We start from the raw sequence: 23,622 nt of genomic DNA on the forward strand, positions 1-23,622 counted from the left end.
CCTTAGTCCTCTCCTCCTGCCCCATGTTTCCAACCTCTGACATTAAAAGGGGCGAAGTACCTTCCTTGAATAGTGACAACTGGTTCTGAATGGCAACCTAGACGCTCTTCCATGGAAACTGGTTTGAAATTCTTCATGTGGTAGAAAAAGAATCAGCACTGACTCCTAATGTCACTTTTCTGTGTCCTTCCCTAGCTTCTCTACTCCTCTTTACCTACCACCCAACTACTGCTCTTCCTTTCCTTATGTCTGTCTCTTGGCTATTTTTTGTTGAAGCTACAGAGTTAATGATTCCAAGGTATCTCAGTTTACGTAATGTCTTGGAGAAAAGAAGTGCACTCTGAACTTTTTTCTCCTGAACCAAGGTACTGAAGCTCCAAATCCAAAATGAAATTCTGACCAACTGTTCTTGGTTTGCCTGAGACTTTCCCACTAATTAGCACTGAAAGTTCCACATCTTCACAAACCCCTCAGACTCCCCAACTGGGAACTGGGAGGGTTGGTCAGCCTGGTGTGGACCTACTTTTGCACCCAACTGTCACTTCCTTACTCTTGCCTGTGATATCCCACAAACACAAAGTTCTGTTAAAAGCAAAATCTATCTTTTTGTCTCTCTTTCTCTGAAAGAAGGCAGAATTACTAGACCTCATAGGAAATTTACTTTCCTATTGATAATTAAGTTGGAATGAGTCACTTTTCTTTAGCAACTTAAGCTGAGTAGAAATTCTAAAGAATTAAAGAATGCTATTGAGAGATAAGATCCTGATTCATACAAGATGCTGCTTCAGAGGGGAAATTATGCAAGTAAGCTCAACGAAGCCATTAAAATTGAACTGTTCTTAAATATTTAACCTACTCTAAATTACACATTTTTCCTCTAAATTTGTTTTTTTTTTTGGAACTCTGCAGTGAAAACTAAGCACAGCTGGAACATTTGGAGGGTGTTAAGTTGAGAGACTGAATCCAAAAAATTATATTAAAAAGAAGTGCCATGAGGGAACGAATGTGGGTTACCTCTGACAGCTCGCCAAGTAATTGCTATTAGGAAAATGGAGCAAATCACATCAAATGAGAAAATTAATACAGGAAATGGAATTAAAATAATATCAATTATAATTCACATCAAATATCAGAAAGAGTAAATTAGCCTGACAGTAAAATTACATGCCCACAATCAACCAGCGAAGGAGCCTGTAAATCTCTAATTAATTCCCATCACTATCTAGTCATGGAAAACTAATCATATAGATTCTACTACAGTAGAAACGGTGTGAAGTACTTCAGCAGTAACTATTTGTATATTCAAGTAAAATACTAAGATATAGTTTTATTTTATTCCTATTGCTCATAAAGAATACAATTAGAATGCATTAAAGGTAAGAGTTATTCTTGTTTAATTAGCTGATTTTACAAAAGGTAATACTGCATGCATTATCGTGTGATTGTAATGAGCTTTAGTTTCAAACTTTGTAAGCAGCCTGAACAAACATAGAACATTTAATAAAACTATGTACATGTGCATGTCAGACAGTAATTATCAATACTTTATATACGTATAAAAACACATATATATATTTAGAGTGGGTATTATTCAAATTATCATTAAGAAGTCTCTGGGAAAATGTCAATACATGTGGCAGAATAAAAAGTAAACATCTTTGTCTAAAAACCATGCCTATAATTAATGAGCAGAGTCTTCCAATATTAATTTTTAAAAAACACTTTTGAAGAACTGAATATTATCAGGAGGTTGGCCTGGCTGGAAGAAGATAAGCTATCTTTGGTAAAATGGTCACTCTATCCAGCAGTATCTAAATGTCTGGACCGAGCTTAAAAAACGGAGCACTAATAACATAGGCTGAAATTAGTAGTGTTAGTGGTTTCGTAGTCACCTGTAGAAAACATTTCCACTTTTAACTTAGGGCTATTTAAACATGTATATAATGAATGAGAAGATTTTATACCTAGACTGGATTGTAGAGATCACATAACTGACTCCTTCTATTTCATGACCAAGCAAATTGGAACACAGAAAAATAAAATGCTCTCTTCAAGGACTAGAACCCTCACCTACCAATACCTAGATTGGGGCTTTTCTCACGGTATCATATTACAATATCTCTTGCTAGACAATAAAGAATATGGGAAACGTTTTGTTGAATTCACGTGACCACAGAGACTGGACATTCATAATTACTTGCACCTTGGTAGAGTAAGAATACCTATAACAATAATAAATGCATAGATAATAATTAAGAATACGTGAAAGACTTCTTTAGTCAGTCCACTGGATATATAATAAATAACATCACGGGAGGAGGTGGTTTCTGCTCTTGGCATATAGCTTGCAAATTTAAATGGGCAAAAGGGTAATTCTAGCAGACCAGCAGTCACAGGGCTAGAGGTCTGAGAATCAAGTCAAAATAAAGATCAGGGAACTTTATGTGGCAAATAGCTTCCAGGTGGGGAGAAAGCACCCTGGATGTCCATCTGTTGCCCAGCTAAAATACTACAAAGCCTTGGAATGCTCTACAACATTTTTATCAAAAGCCATGTTATCTCTCCATAACCCCTCCTCAGCATTTACTTCCTTTTCTCTGTGGTTTATTCAATCTTTTGTGTCAATATCTTTTGTCAATTTTTATTACTTTCTCTTTTATGTTTAAAACTTTGCTGAAGCCATGGGGGAAATACATTAGGTGGGAATGGTTGTCTTTACAGAGCTGTTAAAAATCACTTCAAATGTGAGGATATTAAATAGCCTGGACTCTCAGGGACACCAGGTGGCAATTCAACACCTATTCACTGGTGGTGCCTGGTATGAGCATCCCTGTCATCAGAACAGAATCTCTGATAAAAAGTGTGTGAACAATAGGCAAGAGCTGCACTTGTGCCCTTCACCCAGAAACTGACATTATTTATATATATTTCTTTATAGGAAATGTAAGGGGATAAAAATAAGAGTCACGACTGTGTCCATTTTTTTAAGTATTTGGTGACTCACAGATGTTGCATGGAAATAGTTTACATCTAATTCCCTTATATCTACCACTTACAAAATGTCCTATTCTAAGTAAATCATATAATTTGGGTAATTTTCCTAAATTATAATATAATGAACAATACCATGAAATCCAGTGAATGGATACATAAGGCAAAAATCAAATTCCAAGGATTGTGACTGATCAGATCAACTTTTATCACAGTATAATGCAAAGTAAAGCTATTCTGAGAAAATATCACTTTAAACATTAATACAGAGAAAAACTATGGGTTTATACAAAAAGAGATGACAATCTTTTTTTTTTTCTTCTTTTTCTTCTTGTTTTGAGATGGAGTCTCGCTCTGTCGTCAGGCTGGAGTGCAGTGGCACAATCTCGGCTCACTGCATCCTCTGCCTCCTGGGTTCAAGCGATTCTCCTGCCTCAGTCTCCTGAGTAGCTGGGATTACAGGTGTGTGCCACCATGCCTGGGTAATTTTTGTACTTTTAGTAGAGACAGGGTTTTGCCATGTTGGCCAGGATGGTCTCAAACTCCTGACCTCAAGTGACCTGCCTGCCTCGGCCTCCCAGAGTTCTGGGATTACAGGCGTGAGCCATTGTGTCCACCCGAAATGATAACCTTTTATAATCACTATTCTCTAGAACAGCAGAATGCAACACAGCACAGGCTCTGGATCCAGAGTGCTGGGGCCCAATCCTGGCTTCATACAGCTGTATAAATCTGGGCAAATTATTTCTCCTACACCTTAGTTTCCTACGAAAAAATGTGCCTCCTTCACAAGGTTGTTGCGGGAATTAAATGAATTTGGATTTGCGAAGTGCTTAAACAATGTCTGGCACAGTATGAGCACTGACCACTGGCATATCTTCTCTAGAGAGGAGTATCTGTGAATGTTGTTCTCTGTGAATGTGAAGCACATTTAAGTAATGAATCATTGCTTGCCTTTTGGTGGCATGGTGCAGGAATCTAAAATATTTTTGTTAGTTTCTTTATATTTCTTCAAAGTTTTGGTATCACTGGATGAAAGAGACAGATGGAAGGGAAAACAAATGTGTGGGCCATATCTGAGGAGGACAGAGAGGGTCACGCTGCTCTTGATACAGCAAGCATGCAGGAAGGAGCAAAGCCATGGCAGATGACCTGTGGACTCACGCAGGCTTTCGGGAAGGATCTGCTCGGCACTAGGCTTTCTATTGTTCTTTTTACCAAGTGTGTGAGATGCCAGTACTCAATATGTATTTGTGGAATTAGTGAATAAACAGGTGAGTAAGACATAAAATTGTAACCCAGTTGAGTTTTATAAGGTTAGGGTATTAGGATCAGTGGAATCTACATAAATATGGTGGTATCTTAATTACCATTCTGAAATAAGTTGCAGGATTCTTCCTTAGATATTTTAGATATGGGTATCTGGTGTTGTAGAAATATAAAACAGTAGATATGGGTATCTACTGTTGTAGAGATATAAAAATGACTGGCACATATTTCCAAGGATGTTTTCTTTTCCATTTTACTCTATTCTTTTTTTTAAAGAATATATTATAAATGTTTTCAGAATAGGAATCCTTTTAGAGTAGGATTTATGCCAGATAGCAGACAGCAAAGCAGACTGTGAAGCTTGCTTATTAAAATTTTACAAGGTCTTAGTGGTTTTGTTGAGCTCAGCCCAAAATTTTCAGGAGGTGTTAAAAAGCAGATTGTTTTTAATACATTTTCAAAGTAGGACCCTCAACCTGAACAGCATACACTTCTGCATACACACAGAAAGCTTCTGTACACATTTCCACATACACCACTACATTTGTAGTTGCAACCCGAATTTTTAAGAAGAGAGTAGGAGAGTGTTGAAAAGTTTAAAACGAAATAGGCAAATAGGCAATCCCTATAAGAACCACAAGTTTCTATTTACATAAAGTAGCAAAACAAACTCCTGAAACTTGTGAACTCTTAAAAACATTTCTTGGGTTGTGCCAAAGTTGACAAAAATAAAAGATGAGGTTCTGTTTAAGAAAGGAGGAATAGGTTTGACATTCTCTGAAAATACTTTCCCTGCCTATGATATATATTAATAGTTTTGGTTCAGTTTTAGACAGAAGCAACCTTTTAAACAGAAAAGTCAACTTATGGCTCAAGCCAAGAATCAGAATTAAAGAAAAAGACAAGACTGAACAGCAAACAGCAAAAGGTAAGAGATATTAAACTCTTCAGGAATATCAGGTAGGAGAAAATTCCTATTATAGAATTCATACTATTTGCATGTTTTTTATTTTATCACAGTTTGCTTATTCCTAGCAACCACACACACAAATAAAACAAATTTGGATAATTCGTTTTCAAACCCTAAAATATAAACTCTTGCCTTCTGCTCACATATGGGAATCAGGGATATCCTTTATGAATAGTGCTTCTCATAGCTTACCATGAACAGCATATTAAAATTAGTTGATATAGCCCAAAGGTATGTACTCTACCATTATTTTAAGTATAGGTTTCAAGCATATACTACCTTTATGGGAAAGAAAATGAAGAACTGGTATTCATGAACCAGACAGAAGCATATATTGTATTAGGTAAACAGATATTAAACTCAGAAAAGTAGGAACTAAGAAAAGAAAAAGGTATAAAAACTAAGAAAATTCACTTCAAAAACCCATGGGAAATGGAGGAGACCATACCTTGAATAACTCAAACTCCTTCTTTGGCATCAACAGCTAATGACAAATGATGAACATAAAATAAGTACATAATATATATATGCACATCAGGCCAGCCAAAACATAACACAGTAAATAATTTCCATTGCCATCACTTTAAGTTACCGAGATAGAGAAACTATACACAAATTCTTTATTTTGAATGTTTGCTTGATTCATGGATTCTAGTAAGGCCAAGTCCCTCTGGATAAGCACAGGACTGACACCAGGCATGAATATCACGAGGAGCCAAAAGTACTGAAATAAATTGTCACGGCAGCAGAAGTATGACCACAATTCCAGCTTTGGACAATCTGTATTTTTTTAAGCCTAGATCTGGCATAAAAATTAACTATTTCACTGCATATTCTATGCAGCTTCTACTCAAATTCATGACATTATTATGAGGTCAGATGTGATCTTTTTCTCGAGACTTTGAAAATTAAAAGAATTCTTTCTGGGGGAATGAGAAGCCACCCCAGGTTCACTGGCTATACCTGAGAGAGTCCATCCATTCAGTCTTTGTTTACAGACCTGACTCTAGAGAGCCTGGCACAGGTCTAAAATTCCCGAGTTTAAGAGCAAGTTAATTCAGATGTTAGGGTGAATGAGCTGACCAGGGTCACTGAAATCCTGAAAATGTGGCATGGGCCATAAGAATGGACCTTCGTGGGCCTTCAATGATCAAGAAGAGAGAGCCTGACCTATCTAATCTATATCATAAGTACCTTTTAATCTTAAAATCAAGAGAGGAAAAATATTGTAATCCAGCTGAACAGGTACTCATGTATTAGTGTAAGGTGAGATGAGTGCAAGTTCAAGGCTGGTCAGTGGCAGAACATTTAAGAGACTGAAAGCAAGGGCTGTTGAAGATGAACTGCTGGACACCATGCCGTGATATCAGTGCCATCCTCTAACAAGAGGAAGCCCCTGGTGGATAGCAGAGCTGTGGGTAAAAAGACAGAAATGCCATTTCTTCAAATGTCAGAAATACTACAGATTGGGGGAAAAAAGCATTCAGAGAATCAGGCACCTACTGCTAAACATCTTGAACAATTTCTAGAAGTAAATCAGAAAACATATGTGTAATTCTTCCCTGTGTCTCTCGCAATTGCCACTCCCCCACCAATTACTCTAGAAAAAATATATAACCAACTACATCTCAAAATGATCAATACACAAAGGTGTTTAAATCCTGCTTAAGAGTGATAACTTCGTAAATGTGTACATACTACATTTTACTAAGAAATCATGCTCACCTGTATAGTATGAGTATAAGGTGGATCAGCACGCCCCAATCCAGATTCTGGAGGTCTCACAATATCCAAAATGTTATTTGGCACAAATCCAGAGTCTCCACTTGCATTTCGAACTTTCCACCATTGCTTCCGATCATCAAGTATCTGTCACGTACAAGAAAATAAAGGTATAATTTCCATATAAAAGCCATTCTACGAAGGAAGTTCCCTAGACTTCAACAAAGAAAATTTTTCTACTTCTGATAATTAACTCAGCATCAACATAGTGTTGACTGAATTATTCTCAGGAATTACACTAAGAAGACATTTATGAGTACACAGTAGGTAAGGTATCATTATGGTGAATCTACCCAAGGTCCATTTTACCCCCAAAGAACAGCCTGCATTATTTGAAGTACTTAAGGACTAAACTACTTAAAGGACTTAAGGACTAAAATGACTCTTTTGGAAAGCCCCATTGTCTCCATTTTGGTGACAGAAAGAAAAAATACATAAAAATTACTTTTTTTCCTTAAAAAATTTATTGTGATAATTCACCTTATATATTCAAGAAGATGAACTCTCAATTAGAACCTAACAAAGAGAAGTTGGTGTTGTGGTGGACTATCCTTAACATTGTTAGCTCAATGACTGCTGAGTATATCTGTGCAAGGATATAGGATAAAAAAAGAAAATGTTGTCTCTTATCGAACTATTATGTGCATCCACATCTGAATTGATAACTAGCCTTGACTCCAAAACGAATAAATATCAGAAGAAGAAAGAGGGCAAGGAAGAGAGCAAAGGAAGTTAAAAAAAACCCACCCTGTCACTCCCCACAAAAAAAAACAAATAAAGGAGTATTCTAAAGCTATCCCCTTAGAAGGAGTATCTATATACCCCTACTAAATAGATGTAGATATTTCTAATATACTATGTCTTTAGTAATATAATACTTTTGAAGGAAAGTTTAGTTATATACCAAAAGAGTAATATAATAAAACTACTTTATTAAGAGTATAAAAAAGAAAAAATTATATTACCTCTAAAATATCATCCTTTAGAACCGAGAGCTCACTGTTGTTCCTTGCTACAAAGTCATACTTGGATTTGGCATATTTCTTGGGTTGTGTTTTGAGTGGTTCATAATTTCTACAAAAGAAAGAAAAAAGATTATTATTCTGCTAGCTCTTCCTAAAGGATAAAAATAGAAAACACTGAGACAAGCCAAATCCTACCAGAAAACTTTCTGAAAAATTACAGCAGTTTCATTTTATTATATTTTACATTATGATAAATAAAAGTTACTTTAAAGTTCTTGCTTTTAAAATGAACAAACTATGGCCAGGGATAAAAACAAATAATGCAAAATCACAAGGCCAGATGGTACTTAGCCAAATCCAGATCCAAGTCTATGAATTCTTTGTCTACTAAATACACATACTGGATATTTTGTTAATTACCATCTCTACCATAAAAGAACTAGATAAAGATAAATGTTAGTATTTTTCATAAAATTAAAGGAGACTGAAAATAATTTCCATAGTGGTAATTTTAGTTATATGTTGATTTCACTAATTCAAGCAATGTCTGCAATTCAGTAACCAAATATATAAATTTAAAATTTATAACTAGGCATTAGTTTGTAGAAACACTTTGCCCAGTTATCTAAATTGCAAAAAAAAAAAAGAGATATGCATTAAGTATGAGACTAGTAATACTTGCAAATAAATAAGTAAATAATTCACTATAAACTTTTAAAAAGTGTATGGGCCCTATTTTTTTAAAATAAAACTTCCTTAAAAAACCAAATACCTCTTCTAATCATTAAATGAGTACTAATAGATTTAACAACTTAACTAAAGATTACTTTTATATGTAACACAATATACTTGATGCATTAAATATTTGTATTTTCTTCATATATTTCAATAATAAAATTACTTTAACCCTTTATTAATTTTACTCCCTAGTCTTCTCCTCCATTTACCTTCCCACATTTATTTACACATCTCTACAAGGGAAATAGCAGGTAGAGACTAAAGATATTAGGTCATCCTACCCCTGTAAAGTTGCCATTCTTTTTGCTCTCTACCAAGTTCTCTGGAATGTTGAGTTATACCAGGGCCTGCAGGACCGTTGTAGACATAATGTATCCTGTCATAGGTTTTTGTTACCTCTTAGGTAGTAACTCCATTGGAGGAGGGAGACAGGGACAAAGCAAAAAGATGACCGGTACAGAACACCTTATAGATAAGCATGTACGAACAGCTTATTGGCTATTTTTAGTACATTAAAAAGAAGATTGGTGGAAAAGGTGAAATTATGGTGAAGTAATTATTATATATTATTAATCATAATAATTTTAAAACTGTATTCCATGGATTTCCCATCCCTATCCCTACTGGAATAGCTCTGCTTTTATTTAGTTTATATATTCACATTTAATCTACTAAGATTTCATTTGGGGGATAAAAGAGATTCAACTACCCCAAAAATTAGGAAAACAGTAATTTCAGTGTTTTATCTTCCTCTCTTCCCCTATTTTCCTTTCTCCTATGATCTGCAAGATAATCACTATTAATAATGGAGAGTTAAGGGTCTATAACAAAGTTTTTGTTATCTTGCAGGTCTCAGAAGTGTTTACCTGAAGTGCTTCAGAATTTACAAATCTTTATGGCTCACGGTTTTTTGCCCTCTATAGGTTAAGCATGGATATGACACTGACCATAGTTATCAAACAGATAATCACAATTTGTAATTTTTCAGAGATACCAAACTTTCTTGGCCAGGTGTGGTGGTTCATGCCCGTAATCCCAGCACTTTGGGAGGCCAAGGAGGGCAGATCACCTTAGGTCAGGAGTTTGAGACCAGCCTGTCCAATATCGTGAAACCCCATCTCTACTAAAAATACAAAATTAGCCAGGCACGGTGGCACATGCCTGTAATTCCAGCTACTCAGGAGGCTGAGGTGGCAGAATCGCTTGAAACCGGGAGGCGGAGGGTGCAGTAGGCCGAGATCGCGCCACTGCACTCCAGCCTGGGCGACAAGAGCAAAACTCTGTCTCAAAAAAAAAAAAAAAAAAAAAAAAAAAAAAAAGAGGTACCAAAGTTTCTTAAGAGCTATAGAATGTAACAAAATGTATGGGCTCAGTTTCTGATTAGGAATAATAGATACACCACTTGATAGAGACAGCAGTAATTTGAGAACTTCTCTAAAATACTAATTGCATCTGACAGCAGTAAGCTATAAAACTCAAAGGCGTGGGCTCTAAATTCAACAAATGTTCTACCTAATGGCATAGCAATTTCACAGAACAGTGAATATACTTCGTATGGCATTGTTAAGCTAAATATGTTCTGAGAAACCCTCTGTACTTCCATACTTGAGTCCTGTGGACGAATCATAACCTAATTTAGTAGGTAGACACATTGAAAACCCAATTTAGGAGTATGCTTCTGTAACAATAGCTGAGTCTCAGCCAATCCCAGCAGCCATACTTCAAGCACTCATAGGCTGCTAACTGTTCAAATTGTGTGCAAATGCCAAGCTGTAACCAATCCAGCTGTTTCTATACCTCACATCCATTTTCTGTACGTCACTTCCTTTTTTTGTCTATAAATTTGCTCTGACCATGAGGCATCCCTGGAGTCTCTCTGAATCTGCTGTGATTCTGGGGGCTGCCCAATTCATGAGCCATTTTTTTCCCCCTTGTTCAATTAAACTGTTAAATTTGCCGGGCACAGTGGCTCACGCCTGTAATCCCAGCACTTTGGGAGGCCAAGGCGGGCGGATCACAAGGTCAGGAGATCAAGACCATCCTGGCCAACACAGTGAAACCCCGTCTCTACTAAAAAAAAATACAAAAAATTAGCCGGGCGTGGTGGCGGGCGCCTGTAGTCCCAGCTACTCAGGAGGCTGAGGCAGTAGAATGGTGCGAACCCGGGAGGCAGAGCTTGCAGTGAGCCAAGATCGTGCCACTGCACTCCAGCCTGGGGGCGACAGAGCGAAACTCCGTCTCAAAAAAAAAACTGTTAAATTTAATTTGTCTGAAGTTTTTCTTTTAACAGTATCTATTGCATTCCTGGTATGTAATAGAGTTTAAGGTCAATAATAATTATTTATAAAAACAAATTCCAAACCTCTGTGTATTTTATATCAGACCACAATTTTCAGACAGTTTTTCAAAATGATGACAAATGTTCTTAGCAACATAGAACATCAATGATTCATGTATTTATCAACTATCCTAGCTCCTATTAAGTCCAGCTGAGACAGAATCCATAAGAACAACTGAGATATAAAATCTACCCACCACTCAAGGTATTCAAAAAAATTCTTTCTATGGTGAAATTCTGACCACTCTAGACTATTATCTCTTCATGGAATTTCTATTTTTATATTTTATTTAAATTTCTATTTATCAAAGGTTACTAAAAGAAACCTTATAAAATTCCCCACAGCCTTCTCTGTGGTGAGGAAAAAAAAAATGTTAAAAATAAATGTCCCTGACATCACCTATCCCATCCTACATTAAGTTTCATGAGACAAATACTATTGAGAATTTAGGAGTAAGAAAAGCATTTTTTATCCCAATGAACTGATACTTATTCCTTTTCCTAATGTTAGCAAATGATTATGTTTCTCTTTTTGTTCTGACAGCCAGAAATCTGAAAGACAAATCTGAAATTCGATAATAATGTCAACTTTTATACTTTATAAAAATTCTCATCTTCCCTCTTAACTTCCTAATTTTATATTTTATTTCATTATTTAATTTTCAATAATAATACCACTTTAGCTATATATAATTTACGTGAGCTAACTGAATCTATTTTGGAAGTAGAAGGGGTACAAAGATATAACTAAATCAATAAACCAAAGGTACACTGCCCTGATATTCTATAAAGATCATAAAAATCAAGGTAAGCTTTTAAAAGACTCTGTGGTAAGGTGCCCAAAATAAATGGCAGAGGTTATTCCATCAGTAATACTATCCCTTATAGATGTGCAGGTGAAGGACAGGGAAGTAGTGACTCTGAAATACTGGATATATTCTCATGCACTTATTCATCCAATACATCAATCAAATAAATCTACACTTATTGAGTGACCACAGTATGCTAAATGTGGTCTTAAAATGGAACCTGATAAAAGTTTTCTAGTGTCAATATGTACTCTACATATGTACTCAAGTGGTTTTCTAGCTACTTAGCTGTGGAAAATCATCTGAATTACTGGAGTGATAAAACAAAAAGAAACCTATTAATCTGAAATGATTTCTAAAATATTGACATCTAAGACAGAAAGAAAAAAGAAAATATTAAGATGAGTACTGAGTTAGTTAAGGATTTCAGTGAAATAATGTTGTAGCTTCAAAACTGATTTTCAACTGTATCTACTGAAAATTAATTATGTAATTAAAACATTCTCATATGTTGGCATTTAAAAAATATATTATTCATTGCTGACTTTTCTTTGTACTCAATTTAATGTCACTGGTGCCCTTGGAGTTATACCTGTGTAATTTCTACAGCAATTACTTAAGCATTACCTGTCACCACCCCTGACAAAGAATAAAAATTTTAAATCCCACTTTCTTCAGATTACATTAAGAAAAGAGTATACAGAAAAGAAGTAAAGGGCAGTAAAGTAAAACCTCTCTTGTGGTAAGAGAGGCTTTTGAGGCAGGAAAGTACTAGGCCAAGTTCTCTATCCCCAGTTCACTGAATGACCCTTCTCCTATACCTGTGTTGCCAAGATTTTACCTCCTTTTCTCTTTTCTACATGGCTTGGCTCTATGTAGATCTCATTTACTAAAAACGAGATTGGAAATTAAAAAAAAAAGAACTTATTCCAGTTCCTTAATTTCTTCTCATCCCAATTCTCCATCTCTGCCTATATTAAATTTTTTAAGAGTGAAGATACAGAAAAATAAATGAAATGTAAAACTGGAAAGTCAAGATAAAAATATGAAATGGCAAGAATGACAAATAAGGCATTGACCCTGTTTAAATATTTAGTTTATATTCAGTTTAAATATATCTGTCTAAAGGAAGGTTTATTTGTTTTCACTGGGTGAAGATAATGATGGAAACTGTTTCCTTTAAAAGCTACAGAGCTGGAAGGATCCTCAGAGACCATCTGGTACAAACTAATGGAGGGTTTCAAGACAATTCTTTCTTCTTAATGTACACATTTTGTCAGAAGTATCTTTTAAAAAATGGAAAGTCATCCAAAGGCATTTACACTAAATGAGAATTACAGACTGAAGGTCCAGACATCTTTTGTTGATCAAAACCAGTTCTCTAAAGGAACAACTGAAACTTTATCAACTAATTAACAGACGAAAAGTTTAAAGAAGCAGTAGACAATACAGACACTGTCACCTCTGTTAGCACTAGATCAGAGACATTTATCCACAGCTCTCCAAAGGGTGCCCATTAAATGTTACCTATCTATATGGCGATTAGAAGTTGGCTTAAAAGCAACAGCAGCTTCCCCTTGGTCCAGGTGGGATCCTCTTGTGTAAATGTTGCTACTGAATGCATAGCCATCGGCTGGATGATACTCTGATACACTGGAATGCTGAAAGACAAAGTGGGGCATATTAAAGAATCACCAAATACTATTTGAATCAGCACTCAGGTCAGTCAACAAGATCTCTCAACTATATTGTGATAAGTTTTCATTTTCAAGTGACTGACCATTATGTTAACACATTATCAAATGGGAGTGATACATTTTTGTTAAATACTTACTTATAATAAGACAAGTCATTAGTGCAAAGGGTAATCTTGCTCTCTCTGTTCAAGAAACTTTCACCACTCTAGCAAAGTAAATATTGTCACATGAAAATCAATTGAACTCTATGCATTAAAATTATACCGACTTCTCATTTTTCTCAATTTTAAAATTATACACAGAACATTATAGCATTTTCAATATTTTTAAAATAGCAGCACTATTATATTTACTGTTAAGGGAAACACATAAAGTCACAACTAAACTGATCTTGATAGTCAAGAGTCCAGGATAAGAGAATGCTGGAGTCACTTCTTTGCAGTTAAGATAATTCAGACAGGAGACTACTGGGAGCTACCAAGAGTGACAGTTGAGATTCATAGGTCCCACTGAGGACCATGGTTTTAAAGCTATAGAGCAGCAGTCCCCAACCTTTTTGGCAGCAGGACTGGTTTCATGGAAGGCAATTTTTCCATGGACCCCAGGGCCGGGGATGATGGGGATGGTTTTGGGATGAAACTGTTCCTCCTCAGATCATTGGGCATTAGATTCTCATAAGAAGCGTGTAAACTAGATCCCTTGCATGTGCAGTTCACAAGAGCATTCTTCCTCCTAATAGAATCTAAAGGCGCAGCTCATCTGACAGGAGGTGGAGCTCAGGCGGTAATGCTCGCAGGCCTGCCGCTCACCTCCTGCAGTGAGGCACAGTTTCTAACAGGCCACGCACTAGTACTGGTCCACGACCCAGGGACTGGGGACCCCTGCTATAGAGAATACATGCTCAGATTGGGAGAAAACAAACAAAAACTCCCCAAAGCCTTTACTTTGTTTCTTTATATGAAAATGAGGTATGGAAGAAGCATGATAGACACTGACGCACTGGAATTCCTTGGCTATTTTCATTACGGATTTTGTATATTTGTTTATGGAGTCATTGGGGCAAAATAGTAGAAACTGGGAATGTTTCAGAAAATTCTTGGACATATGGTTACCACAGTTAATTCTAATGACAAAGTGATCAGAAGGAGGGCTGAGTTTATCCATGGACAGAGCAGGTGACGTTTATATATACAAAATAAGGATACTGCACTTAATACATAAATAAAAATAAACAAGTTTCAGCCATTTAAATTAAAAAAATCTGAGCTCAATTAATTCAGTTTATCATTTCCCTGGGAAAGAGTAGAGGCACTACATTAGATTAGGTAATCTTTAATTAAAGGCTGTTCTAAAGAGGGGAGTGCTCTAACTGTTGGAAGCACCCACACCTTTTGCCCAGCTCTGAACATAACAGTGAAGTCAGCAGTATGAAATCACTGGGTCCTGAAAGCAACTGCGAATACTGAAAGGGAGAAGAGAAATGATGACAAATGACTAACTGTGATGACTACCAAAGTTTGCTTAGGGTTCACAGGAAGTAAGGAAGCTGAGTACTGCCACCCATATTTGTCACTCCAAGTCACCTATGTCTTTCAATGCTAAACAAAAATCATCAGATCCTGAATTACCCAAGTCTTGTTGTAAATGCATTTATTATAGTAGCAATAAAGTATAATAAAGTTTCTCTTCCAGGGATGATTACGTTTTTATGCTTTTTAAGTCACAATTACTTGGTCTCTTTTCCAACAAAATCTCAAGGCATAAAATTCCCTGGAACTGCTAGCATGTGTTTTTCATTTTTTTAAACCTCTGAATAACTACTTCAGCCATAAAATGAAATATAGTTTATAACAGGAAAATAATAACTCATTACAAGTAAGGATTCTCAATAATTCCTCTTTTAAAATTAATTATTCAGTGAAAGTAGACAAACTTACATCCTGGGAGCCCAGAACACATTACTCTCTTCTTAAATACACAAATTGAGAATGAAATCACAAAAGTGAATTTCTGAGGCATACATTATAAAGTGAGTATATTTTCTTATTTAAGGTATGAAGGCTATAAGCTAGAAATTTTTATGATGTAAAAATAGTCAGGTGTAACTATAGCAACAGCAAGTGTATCATAATTTCATGTTTGATTATATTTTCTTTCCTCTAGAAAAACTACCCTTTAAATGGAAAGAAAATTCACAGTGATGAGGCCTGAACTATGAAATACAGGCAGGGGTATATGCTTGCCAACCGAGCAGTGAGGTCATCTTAATTATTCATTTAGAGGGAAAGACAGGCATGGAATCCACCTCTTCCTTTATAATACAGCCAGAGGAAAAAAAAATTGCATTAGAAAAAAATAATTTCAAAGTAATATGTTTGCTTTATTTTTAAAGTTTCAGGAACTGAACCAAACTTCTATATTATTGTTATTGTCCAAAGAATAGTCCACAAAGGGAACAACTTTTAAAATTTAATTTAGATAAACATTTCGCCTTAAAAGCAGTCACAGGATGTAATACACCATGGTTTGACAATTCATTCCCTCATATTTGCCACATTATAAATACCTATGATAGTCTGAGAAAATTAATCTAAGGAATTAAATAAAAATAATAGGACTTTGGGAAGATCTAGTCATCATTTACTGTTTCTTCTTCAAACTAGATCTCATTCACCTAACTCTTCAGGTTCTGATCATCCTATTTGTGTTTGGTCCAGCTTTAATCAATGTTCAATGTTCTTTTCCAACAAACAAGAAGAGTCATAGAAACATCATTTTTAGGGAATGTGAAGACAGCATACTCAATTTCATTCTCTCAGCTTGATTCCCAAATAGGTTATACTCTAAATATTACTAAATACTTTAAAGATAAAATGAATGTTAAGATCTCCTCAAGGTGTAATTTTATAAATGATCATTTGAGCCTAAGGACTAGAGTGCAGAAGAACTTAGGTCCTCTAGCAAAGCTGATAGGACTCCAGAGTTTTAGAACTAGGCAAAAGGGAAGAAAGAAAACAGAAGAGAAGAGAGGCAAAGCAATGTGAAGAGAAGGAGAGAAATTAATTAACTGGGGGAATTCAGGAAACAGCTGCTTAGGACAGGTTAGAGGATCTAGGTTCAGGGAACTGTCTTGAGGACCTGATAATGGGAGAGGAAAACAGAAAGAAATAAGCCAAAGGGCAGTAGTGCAATTCCCTGACAAGGAGAGAAAGTCATCCTAAAAAAGCTGACTTAGGATCGCCAGAGCCAGAACAGTGGCAACAAGGGGAGGGGGAGGGCTGACAGGCTATAGGAGAGCAATTTGGGTTGGGGTTGGGCTTCACGGAGGAACAGAGCAACTGTCACAAAAAATGACAGAGGCAAGAGAGAGAGGTAATTCAGGAGAAGGTAACATTCAGACTTTGATTCTAGAATAATTTTCAGATCAATAAAATGAGAACTTGCAATCAGAATTACAAGAGAATACACAAATAATTACACTGTCTACAAAGGGCAATGTTAAAAAAAAAACTTTACCTCTGTGGATAATCTTTTTATTTCCTGTTTGCGCTGATGTTCTGCTACATTTGCCACAGATTCTGCCAGTTGATAAAGATCTTGTTCCATTGTTGCTCCCATAAAGTTCAGCATTGGGGGCTCCCAGCCATTGCGGAACCGTGGAACATATGGTGGAATAAACTGTTCTTTTGGCCACTCTGCTCTGCAGGAGGGAATGAAGGCATATAAACAATAAAATCTAGGAATGTATCCATGCTCACAATTATCTTCAGTAAGACTAGACATACACACGCTCACACACATAAATAACAAACAACAAAAACAGCACATAGACCTAATGTGTCTTCCATCCACCCAAAAAGAAAAAGCAAACATGTTTATGCCAGTATTTCACACCTTAATAAAATGAAAGAAAGATTGAATTCTGTTGCATGATCTGTTTTCCCAACATTGCCTCATTTCTCCATTAAACTCAACTTTGTAACATGGATATAGGTTTTTAAAAATTTGTGTAAGAAGGGATTATGGAGCTAGGAGTATGATAAGTATTTAGAGTACAAACTTCTCTAACATTTAAAGTAGTTTCAGATTCTCAACTTTCCCTTCACTCCCCTCCCATCATTACTGAAACCTCCTGGTATTAGATATATCTTTCAAAAAAGAAACATCCCAGCAAGTTCTTAAGATAACGATTTTCAAATTTATGAAGTCCCCTAAAATGAAACAGATGGCCAGTTTTATAAATTAAATGTATCAGCTCTGTTTTAATCAGTAAAGTCAACTAATCTGTAATCACAATCATATCTGTTCATCATTTAATGACACTGAGTGAAACTTATTTCTATAAGATCCTAATCACTCATGAACCACAAAAATAACTAGGACAAAAATGAGGGCTTCATTTTGCTAGAATATGTTGCTTCATCTTTCATATTTAATTCTTCATGTTACAGTTCTACTATGATGAAATCAGCCATTTTATTCAGATTGTTATAGACTTTCATGGTCCTTTTTATCTTTATGAGTTTTTAAATCAGTCAGTACATTCATTTCCTAATACTCTTAACAATCAGGATCTAAAATGACCCTTTCCGTCTGTTAACAGCTAACAATATATTTCGTTTTGATGTAGTTTTTTGAATGTTAATTTTCTTATTTTAAGATAGAACTCTAAACAAAGAAATTAAGGAGCCTGAGCTATACTTGTAATGTGAGACCTGATCAATTTAATAAACTTCATGAAATTAAAGGATGCCACCTAGGCTTATCATAAAATCATAACCTATATAAATCTAATAGATTTAAGTGATCTACAATGGAATACTATTCAGCCATAAAAATGAAAGAAATCTTGTCATTTGCAGCAACATGGATGGAACTGGAGGTTATTCCGTTAAGCGAAATAAGCTCATTCATATGTGGAAGCTAAAAAACTGGATTTCATGAAGGTGGAGAGTAGACTGGTGGTTACTAGTGGCTGACAAGGATGAGGCAGGGTTGCAGGGAGATGAAGAGAAGTTGATTAATGGATACAAATGTACATTGACTAGAAGAACTAAGACCCAGTGTTAGATAGATCAGTAGAGTGACTACAGTTAACACTAATCTATTGTACATTTCAAAATAGCTAGAAGAGAAAAATTCAAATGTTCCTAGCATAAATATTTAAGATATTCAAGGTGATGGATATCCTAATTACCCTGATTTCATCTTTGTACATTATACGAATGTATCAAACTATCATATGTACCCTGAAAATATGTACAACTATTAATAATGTATCAATTAAAATTATAAAAATAGAAAGATCTATTTAACCAGTTTTTATACAGTATGACAAGAACAGTATTATATAGCATACACTATGCTATACTAGTACATAAATAATATAAATAAATGTAAATATTTTCAATTTAAAAGCAACAACTGCAATGTTTTCAAAGAATTTTCTGCTTAACTATATTCCAACACAAGCCACTGTCAAAGTCCAGAAAATAAGTGGAAAAGTTTGTATATGTTTCAATAGGAGAAAAATGGAGAAAAAAAATTATGAATTGGCCCATAACTCTTAGGCTAGCCCATTCAAAAGCATTAGGAAGACAAATGTCTAAGTGGCCATACTAAGTGATTTATTCTAAGTGGTGAAATAAAGAAAAAGATTTAGATAAATGAGCAAAGCAAAAATGATTTATTTACAATCATGAAATTAGAAATATTTTCTTACCTTGCTTTGTTCAGCAAGCATTAGTACAACTGTTAATAATCTGTCTTCCATAATCACTTTATTGACAAATGCACAATTCTTAAAATTACCCACTCTTCCTTTTCAGTTCCACTGTGACTCTCTAGTCCTGAAGAAAACTGATTTATAAGGAGCCTCTCCTACAACATTAGCATCTCAAAAGGTCTCTGCCTCCAGTTACTTTTGTCCTTGTCCTTGCTCATTTTAATACCATCTACCTCCCGCCCTTCCACAATGATCTGCTACCCGAAGTCCATATTCCAGAGAAACACATCTTCATCCTTTCTTCTCTTGACTACCTTATGCCTTCACTTCTGCTTCTCTCTCTACCTGGACAGGCCCTTGCCCTACTATGGAACTGTGGAAATCCTACCCATCCTGCTAAAAGGCAGTTTAGCCAACCAATGATGAACATTGACTCCAGAGCTACATGGCACGAGTTCACATCCCTGCTCTGTCACTTACAAGTTGTGTAACCTTGGTCAAATTACTTATCCTCTCTGTGCCTTACTTTCCTCATCTGCAAAATAGGGATAATAAGAGTAGTTACGTAAAGTGCATGGACTAGCAAGCACTGTGCGTGCGCGTGTGTGTGTGTGTATGTGTGTGTGAACCCTATGTGTACCTGTCAATTTTAAATGACAGCTCTTCTTTGAAAGCTAACTACCCTCCTGTCTGAATCCTCTTCCTGACTGCTCCCCCTTGCCAACCAACAGCATTTTGTTTATGACTCACTCCTAACGTATATCATGCCTTATATTCATACACTTCTATCTCTTCCACTAGACTTGTAGCCTTTAAGGGTTTAGGCTTTTTCATCCTATGACACTTAGTCCTTCGTACGTAGAAGGTTAAATAAATGTCTCATTAGATCCATGTAATAAACAAAGAATGGTACTTAAGGCATTATAGGTGATAAATGCTTACCTGGCTTTTGTCCAAGTTCCTCCCAATGACATCCACAGCTGCCGTTCATCACCATTGACAGTATAATTTAAGAAATCAATTGTGTCCTTATTCAATAGGGGACTAAGTACTGAACTGGCTAGTTCAGGGCCTCCTGTTGCCTGCACCACCTAAAATAATAAACCATTTTTTAGCAAGAAGATTACTATTCTTTGTGTATTTTCAAAATGTGTAGACAAAAACCCATGCCAAAAACAAGCACTATTTTTTAATAGTCATATTAAATTTTGATGCTGTGCAATGTGCTACCAAATGAAAAAAAGCTTGTCAAATCAACTTTCCCAGCCCAGCAGTGCTTTAAAACCTAAATGAAAGCTAACAATTTAACAACTTTCACAGCATCTGCCTATAGGCTGCATATGACTATAGTTTCTCTGGAAGATACCAAAGGCTATGCAGAAAATTCTAGATCAGGTGATTTTACTACCCTTGTTTTGTTGTTGTTGTTTTAAATATGTGTTTCTCTACTGGCAAATCTATTATGCCAAACTTGAAAAATACGGTTCCCGAAATGAATACTATCAAGAGAAACAATACTATCGAGAGTTAACAGTCTATGGTTGTGCCTATACAGACATACAAAAAATAAAAGGATCCAGGGAGGAAGGCAAAACAGGAATGAGAACTGGTACTCTGAATCTATGGTACTTTTCCCCAGAATTATTTTTAGAAAATTCCCCTGATTTAATATGGATAATTTAATGACAGCAGAAACAAACAAATAGGTGCAATTCTCTGATAAGCAAAATGAGGATATGTAGATGTTCAAAAACTGCTCTAAATTTACTTCTTATGAGCTATTTTCTGGCTAAAAAAAATGGTAGTTATCTCCTAGAGCAGAAACCAGAGTCCCTTTATAAAATCTTATCTTCTCAGAGATGTGGCACAAGAAGAAAGGAGATTTTTTGAATGGCTCCAATCATCCAGGTGTTCTCAGCATGCTGTGCTGTTCTAGGCCTCTGTGTATTTGCACATGCTGTTCCCAGTTCCCCAGAAGGCCCTTCCCCCATTATTCAGAACTCTACTCAGGTCCCAACTCCTGTGAAAGCCTGTGTTAATCCCACAGTGTAACTCTGATGTACCACTCCCCACCCTGCGTCCTCTAAACAATTTATGCATATTAGTAACACATTACACTATTACACTGTAATTTATGCATATTAGTAACACCCTACACTATTACACTGTAATTTATGCATATTCGTAACACCCTACACTATTACACTGTAATTTATGCATATTCGTAACACATTACACTATTACACTGTAATTTATGGCTTTTCAGTTTCCCCTCCTTGAGGAGTTGGACTAAGACTTATCTGACTTTCAACTGCAGATGATACAGTGGTACTGGAATGAAAGAAAAAAGATGGCAGATAATGGAGGAAAGCTAACTCTTATTTCAGAACAAAACCTACCCTGCCTATCTAGCACAGTAATTTTTAACTTCCAACCTCGAACCCATTTCCAATAAATATGTAGCAATAAGGGAGAAAAGTAAAACTAAAGAAAATGAGTAGAGGAATATAAAAATATCTGATTTAACAGAAGGAAGAGGAAATAAAATGAAAGAAAGTATAAATGAAAGGTTAAGAGCCATGGTTCCCTCTCAAGAACATGCACAGGCACATGTGCTGTGGCTATGCTCGTGTGTACATGTCCATGCTGAGGGAAGAGGAGAGCAACTCGCAGGTGTAAAGCCACTACATCATGCCTGGCCAGTAGCAGGCCCTGAATAGATGTTCCTCCCCATCTCCCTCGTCCAAGTAAAATGTCTGGGGCCCTGTAGGGAGAACATTAAATGGACCAGCAAAATATTGTGATTGGAGAGACCATTAATAAGGTATAATTTTTGTGAAAAGCAGAGATACCAAACATTGGCAAGTTTTCAGGTACATAACCTGATCACAAAGACCAATTTGTATATGTCAGGGAAACCAGCCTTGTTATGTTATAGTTCTATTCTGTGTAATGACTAGATATCTACATATGATCTCTGTAAGTGTGTGAAATAAATAAGAGGAGACAGCAAAAACTGCTTTATAAATAATACTTCCAAATAAAACAAAGATAGCATCAAAAATGTTAAAAACTAAGGAATACAAATTTTGTTAATGAGCTAGTATCAGTTTCTTTGCACATGTATGTCCTTGGTCTCCATCTAATTTTTTAAAAGCATTTATAGAGCAAGAATTATTCAGAAATAATTAGGCAAGTAGAAATCTGATGCTCCATATATAGCAACAACATATGGGAGCATTCATAAGTTATTGATGTACTCTTGGACTTTCATCTTCTAGTCTCTTATTGCTTAGCTTCTGACATTCATGTTGATAATGTTACTTACTTTCCTATGTTTGCAAAGCAATTCTCATTTCATATTCTACTTCAGGTCTTGTCTACTTATCCCTGGGGAAAGAAGGATGAGATTTATCCTCCCTTACTGCCTCTTGTCAATCTTACTTGCTGGTTCTTCCCATTCTCCTAACATCGAATGCCCAGGGCTCAACCAGTCCTTGGCCTGATTTCTCCATTGAACTCCACATTCATATACTCAACTATCAATTCAAATTTCCCCATCTGGATACAACTCAATTTTGATATGTTTAAAACTGAATTCTTCACCAACCTCCAAAAACCTGCTCTACCCAGTCTTCCCCATCTTAGTTAATCATCACTCCATCCTGTCAGTCTTAGGCCAAAAATCTGGGAGCGATCCTTGGCTCTTGCACAGTATATCCAATCTAGCAGCAAATTTATAACCAGATCAGACTTCTCACCACCTCCAATGCCACCAGGTCCAAGCACCATAATCCCCCATCTGGATTATTTTAATAACGACCCTAGCTTCTTCTTCCCCAAAATTTCTAAACATTATAGTCAGGGCAATCCTTTTCTGCTGAAAACTCTTCAATTGTCAAAGGTCTCCCAATCCCTTATAAAGACCAACAAGATGTGTCTTCCTGTTACCCTGCTGATATCATCTCTTTCTAATCTTTTCTTCATTCTGTTGAAGTCACAGTTCTACTTATTCCAAGAACATGCTTTGCATGTTACCACCTCAGAACATTTATACGTTAACTATTCTGTGTCTGGAATTCTCTTCTTTCAGGGATCCACATGACCCATTCCTTACTTCCTTTACTCCAATGACATCTTCTCAGTGAGGCTTCCATTAGCCAACCCTACTCAAAAAGTGCAACACTCCGTTTCCCACACACATACACACATGCGTGCATCCCCCTGGGGAACTCCCAGTTTTCCTTCACTCCTCTATTTTTCTGCATAGCATGTGATTTTTAGACCACTGTATTACGCAGACATTTATTTATGTTATTGGCTGCCCCGCTATGCTAC

The 23,622-nt window shown here is 36.0% G+C and overlaps 1 protein-coding gene across 11 annotated transcripts in view; it reads right to left on the reverse strand.

Moving 5' to 3' along the window:
- The window catches only part of EPS8 (EGFR pathway substrate 8, signaling adaptor), a 267,467-nt gene that overhangs the window by 13,557 nt on the left and 230,288 nt on the right, over nt 1–23,622 (reverse strand). For all 11 annotated transcript variants that reach the window (XM_054526582.1, XM_009247512.4, XM_054526580.2 and 8 more), the window contains 5 exon segments: nt 20,227–20,375; nt 17,076–17,259; nt 13,390–13,523; nt 7,978–8,086; nt 6,956–7,099 (listed from right to left, as the gene is read on the reverse strand). In XM_054526582.1, coding sequence (XP_054382557.1) covers nt 6,956–7,099; nt 7,978–8,086; nt 13,390–13,523; nt 17,076–17,259; nt 20,227–20,375 — 720 coding nt within the window.

This window comes from Pongo abelii, chromosome 10 (assembly GCF_028885655.2).
Source record: "Pongo abelii isolate AG06213 chromosome 10, NHGRI_mPonAbe1-v2.0_pri, whole genome shotgun sequence".
Lineage (NCBI taxonomy): Eukaryota > Metazoa > Chordata > Mammalia > Primates > Hominidae > Pongo > Pongo abelii.